This window comes from Leptinotarsa decemlineata, unplaced genomic scaffold (assembly GCF_025532065.1).
Source record: "Leptinotarsa decemlineata unplaced genomic scaffold, Ldec_3_MD MMD2_tig00078346_RagTag_RagTag, whole genome shotgun sequence".
NCBI classification, from domain to species: domain Eukaryota; kingdom Metazoa; phylum Arthropoda; class Insecta; order Coleoptera; family Chrysomelidae; genus Leptinotarsa; species Leptinotarsa decemlineata.
In genome coordinates, this window is record NW_027412724.1 from 6,655,811 (window position 1) to 6,673,119 (window position 17,309).

Below are 17,309 nucleotides of genomic sequence, written 5' to 3' on the forward strand. Positions count from 1 at the left end.
CATATTGGTGGATGCTATTTTTCAGTGGTATTTCGTTGTGATATTTCAAAAAATTTAAAAATAAATGCAGATACGACTTTTTTTATAAAAAAAATCGGAAAGTACAATACAAAATGTCGTAAGTAAACACAAATATATAGGGAATAAAATGGAACATAAATAATATATTATTACTGCTTATTATTATATACATATATGAATGAAAACTAGTGAGAGAATGCAATTTCGGTTATCATGGAGTTATTCATCATCAATAATACTACTCTCCTCCTCGTCGCCGTTCGCTTCAGGAAAATTTTTCCAGAACTGTCGCCTGGGGATTGGTAGAATTGGTAACAGCTTTTGCAGACGAGTATACTTCCTTTTTTTCGATATTCCTCTTGGCTTTTTTTTTGGGAGAGGGGCAACTCAGATCACTTTCCATTTGATTAGCTTTCAGAAAGTTCAATGTGATGAAATCATCTGCAAAAGAATTTCGGTATTGTAAGGTCTTCTCACCCCTTTTTAGCTTCAAATGTACGATATCAGACATATATGGTCTAGGATTCGAATTTTTCAGCTTTGTTAAAGATGTGTGATCTGGCCAGTCGAAAAAGTTGTCGATACTTCTACTCATGTCGATCATTTTTGCTTTGGGATGAGCATTTTGTACACACTCTTTGAAGTCTTGAAAATCATAGACCTTTCTTTTTCTTTTCAATTGGGTCTCAACTGCATGATGAAAAGAATCAGCCGACACGAAAGTGTGGCCTGGCTCGAAATATTTTATTTCCAGGTCATTTAAGTTAACCAAGTCACAGTTTACCACATAAATGAAAAAACAAAATAAGGCCCAATTCTTGTTTTGGCCAGAACAATTATCAAGCCATACATTAATTTTTTTGCAATCACGCATTTCGAGAAAAAATGCATAAAACGTGGAAATTATATCTTCCTTTTTCCGACCAGTTATTCGCTCATGCCAAATACAAGCAATAGGATAACAATTATTTTGTTTGTTTGCTCTTTTGCCTACAGGAACAAACGATTCGGGAAAAGCAATAATTCGAGGCACGAATATGATTTCTTTATACATATCGCACCTTGGCAGCATAATAACCTGAAAGATTTTGACATGTTATATATATATTTATATATATATATATATATATATATATATATATATATATATATATATATATATATATATATATATATATATATATGTATATATATATTTCAAATATCTTCTGAATGTCAGCAGAAAAACAAATATCCTGATTCTGAGGGTCTGAATCTGATGAGTATTCGATTCTAGACGAATCATATTTTTTTTTTATGTTGCATGTAGGATTTGCATACATCACAAGTTGTGTTGGGTTCCAGCAAATTTGAATGGTTTGAACTTTTCTGATGCATTGAAAAAGTTTCAGAAGCAAAACATTCCTCATGGCCCAGTTTACAGAAAGAAATATTTTTTTTGCCACCTCCCGTCTATAAAGTTCATATGAAATATGATGTTGGGGATAATCAGTACAGAATTTCTGATACATTATTTTTGTTATATCACTAGGCAAGTATAACCTTCTTGGTGCATGTTCTCGGCGATAATGCGATATTGTTGGTTTGAATGATTCAATGTGGCTAATAATAATATCGGTATTGAATTTATTATGAGCTTCTCTTCTGCCCCGACCATCATTTTTTGGAATTATTTTTCCTGTAGTTTTATGAACAACTAAATTCCTCAGAATTTTGTTGTTCTTCAACTCATAACCCAATGTTGCTAGGAAAATATGTTTACAAACGTGTTGTTTTCCGTCTTCATTCTGAAGAAAGTATTTCACTGAATGGTTCCTTCGAGAATTATCTCCAGATGTCTTTTCACAGGACTGTCAGTTATGTTGTGCATTATGAATGCTCTCCTTTCAATATCGTTTGTTTGCCAAAATTGTTGGTTTATTTGGATTTGTCTGTTTTTACTGATTTTTTTCTGTATATTTCTTTCGACAACTTTCCTTACAATTAATTATCTTTAACTTTATGACTTTCGACTTTCTTCCTCAACTTCAGAGTTTTTTTCTTCCAGAGATAAAGCATGCTTTTGCCGTTTTCGTTTTCTGCTTTCATTCGCCCCTTCAGAGTCCCTATGTACCACTTCATTTTCCAAATTAATTTTTTCTTTTTTCTGTTGAGATTCATTCGTCCGTTCCGAGTCCTTATTTACCACTTCATTTTCCAAATTAATTTTTTCTTTTTTTTGTTGGGATTCATTCGCCAGTTCAGAGTCCCTATTTTCAATTTTATTTTCCAAATTTATGTTTTCTTTATTTTGTTGAGAATTTATTTTCCTAATTTTATATTTTAGGTCAGCAAGAGGAATAGATTCATCACTCTCATAACCATCTGATGAATTTTCTGGAAGGTAATCCTTGTCTTTCACCAAATCATCGCTATCAAATAATAACTCTAAAGCTCCATCGGTGGGTGTCATTCCCTCAACAATATGTTCCCTCATCTTTATGTTCTAATAATGAAACTTTTTTAGGATTTCATGAAGTCACACGTGTAAACAACAACAAACTCATACACATAACCTCAAAATGTGAGTGATGGATGAATTTTTCATAGTGAATTACTAAGCAAAATTGTCGTATCTGCCAATGTACTCGAAGACTAAGCAAAATTGTCGTATCTGCCAATGTTATCGTAGATACGAAAATTTTGCTTAGTAATATCAGATACGACATTTTTGCATTGTAAAGTCAGTATAGTTTGTAGATACGACAAATTTCAAACTGAATTTGTGTCTTCAGCTGAATAGCTCCGGCATCCAACATTTCTCAGAAGTTGGTTTGGTGGTTGCAGATGCCAAAAATGGCAATAACTCAATTTTGATGAAATTGTCAGTTACGAACTTCTTCCTTAGCACGGCAGTGTTCATGAGCCACTATCATATAAAAACACTAGTCATAATTATCTCCTGAGAATGCTAATTTGGTTAGCGAAACGCGCGTCGAGAGGCCGTAATTTTGTTCTGGTGTTGGTAAAGTGTTCTCAACAGATCTTAGAATAACTTTTTCATAGGACAAATTAACTTTGTCCTTTCTATATTTCAAATTAATTTTATCCTTTTTATAATTTTCTATTTCACTTTGTCCTTTCTATAATATAAATTAACTTTGGCCTTTTTATAACGTGTCTACTATAGTTTTTGTGGGAAATAGAGCAAATAATACCATCCCCCATTTCTTTGAGTCAATATGTCAGTACCATCAACGGTTTTAAAATGGATGAACTAATGTTTTGTCACCGGCACAATATTGGCATACTAACAAAATCTTAATTGTCCCATTTGACGGGCCAGCTTTGGTAAGAAATTGTCAGCAATGGCCTAGAACAAGACCATTGCAAGTAAATATGGCTCACTGCCGGTTATAATGTCAGCCGTATGTTGCTGGTGGGACACGGGCTAGACGGGACATAGAAGGTATGCCAGCAACGGTCTGAAAAGTCTATTGCCAGCATACGTTGCGTCTGCAGCACAGAGTCATTGAGGTAGTAAGGTCTGCTGATGAAACATACCTTTGAAAATTATATCCCTAAAACTTTCAAACGATTTCAATATAATAAACTGACTATTGGTTACAAAAAAACTACCAAACTAACTTCCTAATTACCGAAATTAGACCATCTCAACGTAGATTTAAAGGTGACCTGACCTTGCTGTTTATGGATGCCAGACGTTTGAAAACAATTTATTTCTCCTTCATCCTGTCACAACTTTCATACGGAATTTTAGTACGGTGGGTGTTTTGGTGTTTTGTTCAACACGTAAGTGAATTTCATCAGTTGGGACTTCCATTGTCTAATATAATATAAATTGATTTGAAATCCCTAAAAATAAAAAAGGTTAACCGAAAATAACAATTTTATTAAAACAAAAAACTGAAATTACAAGGAAATAACATACAAGCTACAACCAGAAAATAAAAAATTGAAATATTAATAAAAGCTGAAAATTAAAAAATATTATTAACAAAAATGAAATTGAAAAATAAAAATTAAAGAATTCAAAACCAAGTTACGTCACGGCGTTTCGATTGTTAGTATCCATAATCGTCTTCGGGTGATAACTGGACTTATTCCTCCGAGATCTGACTATTTATAGGTCATTCGGGTGCTTTCACCTTTCACCTATCCCCTCTTTCTGTTTCATTGGTTTTAGCGGGAGATGACCGTTTGGCGGGAGTTGGTCGTTTTTCGCTTGATAAGAGGTTTCCATATGTTACGTATATCTACGCTAGCTTGACTAAATGCGTTGTTAGACAACATATACGCGGCTTCCTTGAATTTTCTCCATAACCAGTGTTCCTCTTTGTGGATGATTTCAGCTTGAGCCCACTTGATATTATGTTGATGAGTCCAAACATGCTCTGCTATTCCGGATTTACTGGTTTCTCCTCGCTGTGTGTGTTTCTTGTGCTCAGCATTGCGGACTTTCAATGGCCTCTCAGTTTCACCGATGTATATGATTCTCCGCACTCGCAGGGTATCCGGTAAATGCAATTCTTGGAATCCCAGTCTGCGTTTGGTGGCTGAGTTTTTGTGAGGCTGCTACGGATAGTGTTTCCAGATCTGAAACAGGTCCTGATGTTTTACTTGGACCCAATCCTTCTTATCCTTTCCGATAATCCTCTGATGTAGGTTGTCCAGTTATCACCCGAAGACGATTGTGGATACTAACAATCGAAACGTCGTGACGTAACTTGGTTTGGAATCTTTCAATTTTTATTTCTATTTTTCATTTTCATTTTTGTTAATAATATTTTTCAATTTTCAGATTTTATTCATATTTCAATTTTTTATTTTCTGGTTGTAGCTTTTATGTTATTTCCTTGTAATTTCAGTTTTTTGTTTTAATAAAATTATTTTCAGTTAATCTTTTATTATTTTCAGGGATTTCAAATCAATTTATATTATATTAGACAATGGAAGTCCGAACTGATGAAATACACCACGAAACATTGTCAACCACCTTCAAACACACGTAAGTGAAGTTCAGAAATGAATCTTGAAAATAATACTTTGCAAGACACACCATTATTGTAGTGATCTCTTACATAAAGAATTTTAATTCATGAACATTGGACAACTTTTCTGTAAATAAATATTACAACACGTTTATTAAAAATAGCAATACACGAAAAAAGCGATTCCATACTTTTACCTTGACATTGAGAAACTATTGGACATCAAAGTGTACATTATTTGGCGTCAAGAATATATATGCTCATACCTCGTGAGATTAGGGATATTGTGATAAGTGAAAAATACAAAAATTATATACGTACCTGATTGTATTCTTAAAATGAGATGAAATTTCGGCAACATTGTAAATTCCAAATGAGCATTGTAAAAAACACTCGTTTTGCTATTATTTGGATATATCTGCCTCCTGGTTGACATTGAATGAAATGTGAAAACTGAACTCAAATGTAACCATTTCTGAAAATAAAACAGAATATTTCTTTTACTTGGATTTGTCATCATTTCACGTATAATCAGTTTGAATTTCTATGATTTCTCTGTTCATTTGTTGCGATGTTTTTGTTTATTGTTTGTAATATTTAGTTATAAAAATAAACATTGTTATTGAACATTATTATTTTTACGTTAGAAAATTTTCAATTCTTCATTTTCAGATCAAAGAGGAAATGAAACAATTCAAAGAGCTTCGTAGTGAATTGGAATCAGTTAAAGATAGGATATCATGCATGAAATCTGCCACACCTTGTACTCCCATGATTCAGACTGCTCTTTCTATGCCTCCACTACCTCCTCCTCCTCCGCCCCCTCCACCGCCACTACCTCCATCGGAGCCACTAGTTACTGCAAGTAAATTGAAAATAGCAAAAAAGACAACTACAATGACGAGTGGTAAAGAAAATTCTAGGCCAGTGATTTCTTTGGACGACATCTTGAAAGTCAAGCTGAAAAAATGTACAGTAAGTGAATTTTCATTTAATCATTTGGTTTGGTAACATTTACATTAATTACAACATCGGAGGCATAACGATAACTTCCATTTTTTATGGCAAACTTTTTTCAATACCATCTTAGACTAGTCTTCAATACAGATTTATGCTTCTTAAATATTCTGCGAACTTCTTGTGCTGTCGATGCCACAAATGCTGTTTTCATACAGGCAGTCTTCATCACCACTTCTTAACTTGTCTTCACTTCCATTGTTTGTAATGCAACAATGCATGGGAATTTTAAGTGGTAGTGACTTTCTGTGACATAGTGCGTATCACTATGTTGAATTTTTCCTACATCGGATTTCCGCTGTGTCGAATTCATGCTCCACAATAAGTCATCGTTTCGCAATTTATATCTCAAAAATACTTTGTCACTGAATTGTTTTTCATTTACAGAAATCTTCGTTTTATCGTCATTATAAATCTAAAAAATTCGAAAATTGCTGATTATCTCAATATGAAATTATTCTACTTGAAACCATTAAAACTACTGGTATTAAAATTTGTAAATATATTGTTTTATTCAGGAAAATATATAAGTTGTAACAGTTGTTGAATGGTTGAATTTCAAATATGGAAAAAATCACTAGTCCAGTTGTCCTAGATAAAAGATAGTATCAACAGAAATTCAAATTACCTAGAGAACAGCTAAACTGAAGAATTACCTACATCTGTGTACATTAGTGAAGTTCCTAAGATAGTTTCTCCATCATAAAACTTACCTAATTGGGAAGTCATCAGCATTTAACTAATGGTGTTATGATTTAACTTAAAAAATTCTATATGATATTTGATATTATTTTAGTTGTATCTGAATTTACAACAGACATTTTGAATCCAGAATTGAGACTGGCTGATTTTTGATGTTTTAGGGAAGTATAGAGAGTCTGTTCCAAACAATAACAAATCAAGGGGATGCGGAGTATTGCTAGCTAATTAAAATAAATTGTTAAATGTATCCTTCTTCTGACATGTTCATGAGAAAACTATTGTTATTCAGTTAGGTCATTAGTTATATCAAACTAAAATTTTATTAGTGTCAGATAGTTAAGATTTGGTTTGGTTTGTCTACAATTAAATAGAATTTTTGCACAAAAGTCAATTTTTGAGGATGAAAACCAGTTTTTTATCGACCTTCTTTGGTATTTTCACCTTCCACAATCTAAAAAATATGAAAATTGTAATGGAGAATTCTATGCAAGTGTAGAAAGGGCAAACTTTTAAGTTCACCCCAATAAGTTACTGCATAAATTCAAAGTATTTTTTATAAAGAAAAATGTTCCATTCATCAGTTACTTATCTCAATCAATAATTTTATCTATCAAAAAAATACTAAGAAATTGTACAATAATTATCTTAACTTTTCGAAGGCCAAAGTCTAACTCTGTCTGCAAAAATGGACAAAATATAAGTCTATATGCAGCTCTTTCTTTGCTGATTATTTTTATTCCTCAATTTCTTCATCAGATGTCAGGGGATTTCTACAAAGGATGCTGATTATTTTTATTTCTCAACTTCTTCTACAGATGTTAAAGGAGTTTCGACAAAGGATATCAAAAGAGTTTTGACACCTGTTGAAGAAGTTCAGGAATAAAAATAATCACCAAAGGACGAGCGGCCTATAGACTTTAATTTTGTCAATTTCTGAAGACAGAGGGAGATTTTGGCCCCCGAAACGAAACAAGTATTGTATAATTTTATAGCTTGTTTTTGATAGGCAAAATTATTCAATACAAGTTACTGATAGATGGAACATTTTTCTTTGTGAAAAATATTTTGAATTTAGGCAGTAACTTATCGGGGTAAACTAAAAAGTTTGTCTTTTCTACATTTGTATGAAGTTCTCCTTTCCATTTTTTATATTTTTCAGGTTGTGGAATGTGAAAATACCTAAAGAAGGTCGATTATGTTTGATTATGATAACAAAGAACAAATAGATTATGACATGCATGCATCTATCAGAAATATGCAAGAAGAAAATCGACATTTATGGAAAACAATCGAATAAAAAGAACTTTTAATCATTAAAAAAACCGTAAGATACCCCGATTACAAAATGAAAATGAAAGACTTCATAATACCTATGAGCTGATCACATCTAATATACTTTAGATAAAATAATCAGAAATTACACAAGTTTTAAGGAATCTGTTAAAAAAATCTGTATTTTCGTTAATCACCTGTCGCCCCCATACGAACGACAACTCTCAGAAGTTGAGAAAATTGTGCGAGCTAAGGACTAACGAGGTCTTGCCTTTTAACGTGTGATTCCTAACATGGTTGCAGAATCATCCTAGCTTCAACCAGATAAATTATCTCGAGAAAAATATCTGATCGAGGCGGGAATCGAACCCACGGCCTTCCGATCGTGAGTCGGGCGCACTACCACCGCGGCCAATTCCATGTTCCATCTTATTCCCAAGTACTATCTCAATCTAAATCAGATAAAACCAGTTTTTATCTTCAATCAATTAATATCCAATCAAAATCAAAACAAGACTCATAAAGAATAAAAAAAGATCTGAGTGATAATAGTAATAATGTTTACCTCAAAGTTAAGTACTTGAAGAAAGGACAAGTTTACTGTAAAGAAAAAATTCACAATGAAAAATGAAAGGCAGAAATAGAAAATAAATTAGTGAAAGACAACGTAGTTGAATAAAACGTAACCCTAAAATTAAAAATGTTGGCCTTTCGCTAGAAAAACCTATTCCGAATGAAAAATCAGAACGATTTGTGAACAGAACTATTTTGTTAAAGAGATTGTATTAAAATTTCCTATTTGAAATATTTTCAACATAAAGATAAATATACTGTGAAAGTAAATAGAAAATTGTTCAACACAATTATTGGAAAAAATCAAGGAAAATTATTTATCAATTGACAAAACTTGAATGCTTATGATAATAACAGATTAACGCAATATTTTAAATGCTATCGATTCAACCACTCTTCAAAGAATTGCAGAAACAAACTGATTTGTCGTTGAGTGGAGACCATGAAGATAAAAACTGTACCCAAGAAAAATGTGCTATGATTTTTTGAATTTACCATATAAAACTAAGTACTGTGTTAACTACACTGCAAATGATAAAAAATGCCCAATTATCATATATCAAACAAACAAACAAATACTTTTCCTAAATAAATTATAAACTTCAAATATTTATCCATTTCATATGGGAATATATAAACGAATTTATATCTACAGAAACTCTGTCAGGGTTTTAGTTCTTCAATATCAGAATGTTGTGTTTTATAAACAACAGATTTAAGATGCCTCAAAGAAAAAATCTAAAGGTGTTGAATCCCCTTCTGCCAATCAATCTATCCGGAAATTTCTCGTTTCATCACTGTCGGACGAGAAGAAAATTATGAGCAGTGTCCTGCTGGAAATGTAACATATCCTCCTGAAAAAGTTAATTACCTTCTGCATCCATTTGAGTTTCTAGCTCGTGAGTCAAAAGAGGATCAATAGTCTCTTCAAGCATTTCAAGGTACAGATTGTTAGTCAAGTTTTCTTCTAGAAATAATGGATCAATAATGGCATTTCCAAGAATACCAGCCCAAACATTAACCTTTTGTAGGTGTTGTGTATGCCCTTCCCGAAAAATATGTGGGTTTTCGTCACCCCAATAGCGACAATTTTGTCTATTAACATTCATATTCAGAAAAAATGAACACTCATTGATAAAACTGATGTTTAACAGAAGATTAGGGATGGTATTGACTCGATGAGACATGATTTCACGAAACTCTATTTTTCTGTCATAATATCATCCTTTTGAAGAATCTGCATTATATAAGGATGAAATTTATGCATTTTTAATGCTTTTCTTACAGTCTTGCGTGACATTCCCGTCTGTTCTGATACTGATTGTAAGGAGCTCGCGGGCTTTGCAGCAAATGTTCCCAAAACTTCAATTTCATCTGCTTCATTAGGTACTCTGAGGTTATTTCTTTTTTTTAATTTGTCACTGAATCAGTTTCGTAAAACTTATTCACCACATACCGGTGACAATTTGGATGTCTTTCGTTAAAAAGACACTCCGCTCTTCGTGCGCCCTTTCCAACTTCTCCATTGATTATAATCATTTCAATAATGTCTTAAAGAATGTAAACTATTTTTACACTTATTAAAGTAACCACTAAACAGCCCAACAGGTACAACTGTATACACAATACTACGACATCATTCAAATTTGCAAACCAATTTTTTGCCTGAAATCAGAAAATTTTTACAGCAGAAGTAGCAAAAAAGGATAGCTATCTTTACACTTTCTGCAATGAGAATTGAAAATTTGAAATTGAAATTGAATTGAAAGAATTGAAACGTTTTACTATTACGGTACTAGATGTCTGTTATTGTTAACTTGTCTAACTAATCTTAATGAACTAAAGTTTATGGAATGGTTTTGTTGCAAAGTATGATGGGCAACTGCTGATTTTTTCGGGTTTTCCATATTTTAGGTGTGCTAAGTGCTCCTTATATCTTATTTTAGTAGATCTTTTAGTCTGTGCATAATATTTTGCATCACAGTTCTTACATTTAATTTCATGAATTCCAGAATTTTCCGAATGATCGACTTTGTCCTTTGGATTTCCTAAAAAGCGGTGTAGTGTATGACTTGTTTTGAATACCAGCCTCCTAGCAACCTCCACTGGCCGTTTCCAGAACGAGTACTATTGATAAATTCTTCAAACTGCTTCTGTTGGAAATGTCGGCTCTCATTACCGACCTCGTCGCTCTAGTATCGATGGTGAAAAGGCACTGGTGATAATACAGAAATCCGTCGACAACTAAGCTATTATTGTTGCGTCCTATGGTGGAAATCGAATACCTGGGGACTTGGAAGCAGCAGCCAATGTACCTCTTAACGCTAGCTGAAATGACTTTTTCTAAAACCCCGACGCTCCATTTCAGGTGATCTCGAACCATAATTTCTTCTTTTCTCGGATCCCGAACATGATCGACAGTCCCGCCTTAAATTTCCCTCTCTGCCGCAGTTATATCGTTCCATTCATTAAATATTTCCTTAAGAGTTCCTCCAGACCTTCCATGAGTCGATCTGTTCCTTCGTCTTACTTTTTGTTGATGGCCCTCACTAGAACTTTTCGTTGTTGTTGTGAAGCATTTTTGGCAGCTTCAATGTCTAGGGCATAAATGATGGCTTCATTGAATTTTTTATGACTTGCCATCCTCAGCGACTGCTGCAGCTTCGTGTCACGAATCCCGTCAATGAAACTATGGTCACTAACCCAGTGGGTGAATATATAAGGTGGTTCTGGTTAAGCGAGTCTCACCAACTTTTCGACTTCAGCCACAAACTCCTGCAGATTCTCGGATGCAAAAAAAAATTGAAAAAATTGCAGAAATCATCTTGTATCTTGTATCACATTCAAATATTTGAGCTAGACTTTTTAAGTCTTATCCCAACTTTGATATAAAATTTTGTTTATCCAAGCTTTCGTTAGACTCAATGTGTGACGTTTCTTGACACCGTGAGGATGCTATTTCCTTGTTGTTTTAATGAGAAGGGGCATATTGTGATACTCCGTTTGATAGGACTTGCAATTCTGTATCCAAACATGATTTATTTTTAGGAAATTGGACCAGCTACTCTTGAGAAATTGTCAGTTTTATATTCTTTTCGAAATTCTACCAACAAACAACAATATACAGTGTCACACATAAAGTTCGCAACATATGGAAGTTTTTTTATTAATGAAAAGTTGACTTCGCAGTTAGTTTGTGCTTGAAAAATTAGTAATAAACAGTCTCTTTCCTTTTGTCATGTGCTACCTTAAACATGTCAAATTTGACATTTTTTTCGAAAAAAACCTCAAAAAACATTTTTTTTTGAAAATTTCGAAAAATGCCAAAAAAAGTTGCTCGTCTTCCAATTTCATAACTTTGCTCGAAATTTGGACTCTCACTGTCTCTTTGACGTTTTTTAATTTTTTTAAATTTTTCAAATCTTTCGCTCTATCGATTCGAACGAAACATGAGTCAAATTTCATAATTTTGGTGAATATGCTACTTCAATGTCATATCTTGCCCAAAAGATACCCGCATTGGCCTATTACCAGAAAAAGAAATAAATACACCTCCAAAAATTCGCCTTTGTTGTTGCAAAGTTCATCTAGCGTTTTTTATTGTTAAACTTGTTAAACTGATTTGGTTTTTCAATGTATATGGACGTTAATATGCCAGTGATTGAATAAACTCATATCTCTTCATTTTTATTACACTCCTATTTCTTTTTTAAATAGATTTTTATCCAGTTTGATTATTTTTCTGACCAATAATTCAGTTACAAACTAATCCGAAATATCATACTTTTCTGTAAACTGAACATTGACCTACAATTTTATAACTTTTCAAAAGACTTTCGTTAGTTACAAACTAATCCGAAGTTTTATACTTTTCTGCAAAATAAACATTTACCTACAGTTTCATAACTATTGAAAAGACTTTCGTTCTAACGATTTGTACTAAACATGATATGAAATTTCGTGATTTCAAACAATACAATACAATACAATACAAGACAAGACAAGACAAGACATGAAAATAGTAGGTACTGATCAAATCGAAATAAAATTTTCCCTTAGGAGGCTTTTAAGTCAAATTTTTAGTTTTGGTTGAATCGAGTTGTTTTGTGTACAGATTTTCGTACATTTATAATCGACAAATAAGTTTTATGTACAATGTTATCCATCCAAGACATAGTGGAAATCACTTGATAAAGCTACTGTGTTAGCGAAACATGTGATATATTTCTCAAATCAAGTTTGTGGAGATCAAATCGTGAGGTGTAGTTTTTGAAATTACTATGGATCTTCATCAAGTAACGGCCAAATCAATCAGAAAATTTTTATTTTGGTTCCAAGGTGAGAGAAAAAATGATATCGCATTTCCCTGCAGGATTTTATGGACAGACGAGGCAACTTTCACGTCGAACAGAACAGTTAGTTCCCAAAATTGTCGCTGGTGATTCAATAATAATCCAAATTTTGTAATAGAATGTCGTGACCAATATTCATTCAAGACAAATGTGTGGTGTGGGTTATTACATAACTGAATAATGGGACCATAATATTTTAGAGAAAATTTGAACGCAGACATGTACAGAAATTTTATTATGAATCAGTTTTTTGAAGTTTTGGATAATCTGCTTCTAAGTGTTAGACGAAATTTGTGGTATCAGCTTGGCGGGGTACCGATCCGCCAACCGGTAGAAGTGAAACAGTGTCTCAGTCAGATGTTTAGGGGCAAAGTGATAGGACGAGATTGGGAAGATTATTGGCCACCAAGATCACCGGACTTATCCCAGATAGACTTTTTTATATGGGGTCATGTGAAACAAAAAGTGTATGTGCACAGACCATTTGCAAACAAAGAACATTTAGAGAATACAATTCGGGAGTGTTGTGCTAACATAAATCCCTTATTTTTTGAAAATACCACAAAGTCTGTGAATTAAAGGACTGTAATTTGTATAGAACAGGTAGGACGGCATACTGAATGATGAATTCGGGTTCTCTATACGATTATTGAGATAAATCAATAAATGTTATGATGTTTTGTTGTAAATTTGGTTATAGTTATTTTGGTTTGAAGTTTTTTACATATCAAATGAAGAAAATAAAAAATATAAGATTTATGAAATTAATTCAAGAAGCGTTTTTACATGTTTGATAACTACATCTAACAGTTTACATCCAACAGTCACACTGTTGGGTGTAAACTGCATCAAAATATTTTGAACTTAACTGCAGCTAATGGGATAGAAATCTGATAAAAAAAGAAATACGAGTGTAATAAGAATGAAGAGAAATACATCTATTCGATTACTGACTTATTAATGTCCGTACATTGAACATCCGAATCAGTTCAACAATGAAATGAAAAAACTAAATAAACTTTGCAACAACAAAGATGAATTTTTTGGAGGTGTATTTATTTCTTTTGCTGGTAACAGACCAATGTGGGTATTTTCTGGGCAAGATATGACATTGAAGTCTCGTATTCATCAAAATTATGAGATTTCAATTATGTTTCGTTCGAATCGAAAAATTCGTAAAATGAAAAAAATTGGAAAAAAGTCGAAGTCACAGTAGAGAGTCCGAGCAAGGGTATAACATTGGAAACTGAGCAACTTATTTCTTTGGCATTTTTCGAAATTCACAAAAAAAAGGTATCACGAAACTCCGTTCGTATTGAAAATAGTTGATAGCTGCTCCTCCCGTTTGCAATCAGTATCAAGACTTTTTGACGAATTGACCCTCTCCCCTGAGCTGTTATAACTTTTCCAAAATGTTTTCATGCACATCTACTGACGGCATTAGGCAGAAACCCATTGTTTACCTCAGTACCATGAAAATCATACATTTTTTAGACATTTAAACGACCCCCCTTAACACTTATACACTTATACACAGTTTTTATTCTCTAAGAGACATTCTCTCTAGAATAAACCTCACGATGCTCTACAAATCCCTAGCCGAATCAATTCTGTCTTACTGCATCAAAATATAACACACTGAACATTATACAAACAACACAGAACACGCTATTAAAAATCATCCTGAAAAAAAAACATTTATGAATCAAGGGAAATTTAACCAGAAAAATACTAGGATAAACAGGTCTACCACAAACATGAATGTAAATATCCAACCCTATAAAAAAACAACACAAAGAACATTCTTTTTTTGGTCCCAAAATTTTCAACGCCTTACCAATTGACCTAAAACAGATTCCAAAAATGAAGAAATACAATATTGAAACAAAAAATATGTTATGAATTATTCTAAGAAATACTATGATATACTGAAAAAAGGCATCCTCTCCCCTGTGTTGATCACATTCGGAAGTAAAATAAAATAAAGTATCAAGATGGAGTAGTAGAAAGCGAAAACCTTTCTTTCCCAAAAATTAATCACTCCTAAAAATATAACCCCTTCAATTGAAATATTCAATATCATAAAGCTAGTTTATTTTGCTTGCTCACCATGTCAAACAATGTACATTTAACTCTAAATTTCTCTGATCGAGCACATGGTAGACAGGCAATCTTGCCTAGGCCAATGTGGTCGATATCAATGTGAAGGATTGATAATCTGTACTTTAATTTTAAGGAACTAAAATTGAATTGAATTGAATTTCCAAATCAAAATCTGACCTTCGTAAAACATTCGGAATTGAATATTTAGGACAACCCAAATTATCGTCAAAGAAGTGCTTCCAGAGAAAAATCAAACTTGGCGATGTTTGTTTGAAGGTGATTGACAATGTTTCTTGGTAAATTTCATTACTTCAGACTTTCATTGTCTAATATGATTCAAAATCTCTGAAAGAACAAATAAAATTGAAAATTTAAACAGAAAAGCTGAAAATAAAAAATTATATTAGGCAAATTACCCTGAAATGAAAATTACAATGAAATAAAATGAGCAAAATTATGAAAATGGAACAATTAAATTGAAATAAAATAAAAATAAAAATCAAAAGATTTCAAGCCAAGTTATTTCACGAAGTTTCGATTGTTAGTAAACACAATCGTCTTCGGGTGAAGACTGGACTAATTCCTCCGAGAGATGACTTTTTATGGGTCATTCGAGTACTTTTCACTTATCCCTCTTACCTTTTTTCACTTCACCGGTTTAGCGAGATATGACCATTGGAACACGAGTTGGCTGTTTTCCGCTTGATTATGTTTTTCCATGTTGGGTATCTTTTTGCTAGCTTGGCTGAATACGTTGTTGGACAACACATATGCGGCTTCAATTGGGACCACTAGATGTTATGTTGATGAGTCCAAACATAATCTGCTGTTCCTGATTTTCTGGTTTCCTCTCGTTTTGTGTGTTTCTTATGCTCGGCAATGCGGACTTTCAATGGCCTCTTCGTTTCACCGATATAGGATTTTCCGCACTCATAGGGTATCCGGTAAATGAAATTCTTGGAATCGGAGTCCATGATTGGTGGCCTGGTTTTCGTAAGGCTGCTACGAATAGTGTTTCCGGATCTAAAGCAGGTTCAGATGTTGTACTTGGACTAAATCCTTTCCGATACTCCTCTGATGTAGGGAAGTGCAAATCATTTTTGTGACAGCTTCTTTTTCTTGCGAGGCTCTTGCTCTGTCTTTTAGCAAAAGTCTGTTCCATCATCACTTTGGAGTAACCATTCCGTTGAAGATCATTTTTGATGATGCCTAGTTCCTTCTCGAGACCTTCCTTCGTATTACAAAGCCCAAAAGCACGGTCTACTAGAGTGTTGATGATTCCTCTTTAAGTCGATTGATGATGGTTGAATTCGTTGTTCAGATACTGTCCCGTGTGAGTGGGTTTTCGGTATACAGATGTGTCGGTCCTCTTCACCAATATGTCTAAGAATGGCAATTCGTTGTGGACTTCCTTCTCCATACTAAAAGTGATGGAAAGTCTTACGCTGTTGATATGCTTCAGGAAGGTGTCTAGTTTCTTATTCCCATGGTTTCATATTATGAAGGTTCGTCAACGTATCTTCAATGGCTAGAGTTTCAAACCACTCCATATGTTGGCTATAACTGGTGAAAGTGGTGATCCTATTGGCAGCCCTTATCTTGTGTAAAGAATTCGTTCTTCAGTTGAAAATAGCAGTTTCGTACATAGCATCCCAGTAATGATCACTTCTATAGGTAAGTTCGTTCTATCTTCCAACAACGTATTCAGCCAAGCTAGCATAGAGATACCCAACATATGGAAACCCATAATCAGGCGGAACTATGCCAACTCCCGCCAAACGGTCATCTCCCGCTAAACCGGTGAAGCGGAAAGAGGGGATAGGTGAAAAGTATTCGAATGACCCATAAATAGTCATCTCTCGGAAGAATTTTCATTTAATTTGATTTTAATTGTTCAAATTTCACACATAGCCTTGTTTTATTTCATTGTAATTTTTATTTCAGGGTTTTTTGCCTAAAATTTTTTTTCAGCTATTCTGTTTAAATTTTCAATATAATTTGTTCTTTCAGAGAGATCATATTATATCATATTAGACAATGGAAGTTAATAATAATAAATAATAATACTAATAAAGCTTTATTTTTCAGTTAAAAAGCATAAATGTATGAATACATTCCAGCAGTAACTGACAAAAAACGTCATAATTAATACAGAAATGAATTTGCATGATATGAACACAGTCATAAGTAATTAATATAAGAGAAGTAAAATATATAATTATATAGAAATATAAAAAATTCATAGAACCTACAGACTTAATTAAAAAAGACACAACAA

The 17,309-nt window shown here is 33.2% G+C and overlaps 1 protein-coding gene across 5 annotated transcripts in view; it reads left to right on the forward strand.

Annotated features, from left to right (window-relative positions):
* Positions 1 to 17,309, forward strand: part of LOC111507959 (uncharacterized) — a 38,787-nt gene that overhangs the window by 11,741 nt on the left and 9,737 nt on the right. For all 5 annotated transcript variants that reach the window (XM_023163352.2, XM_074185774.1, XM_023163353.2 and 2 more), the window contains one exon: positions 5,685 to 5,987. In XM_023163352.2, the coding sequence (XP_023019120.1) occupies positions 5,685 to 5,987 (303 nt within the window). The remainder of the gene's footprint in view (positions 1 to 5,684; positions 5,988 to 17,309) is intronic.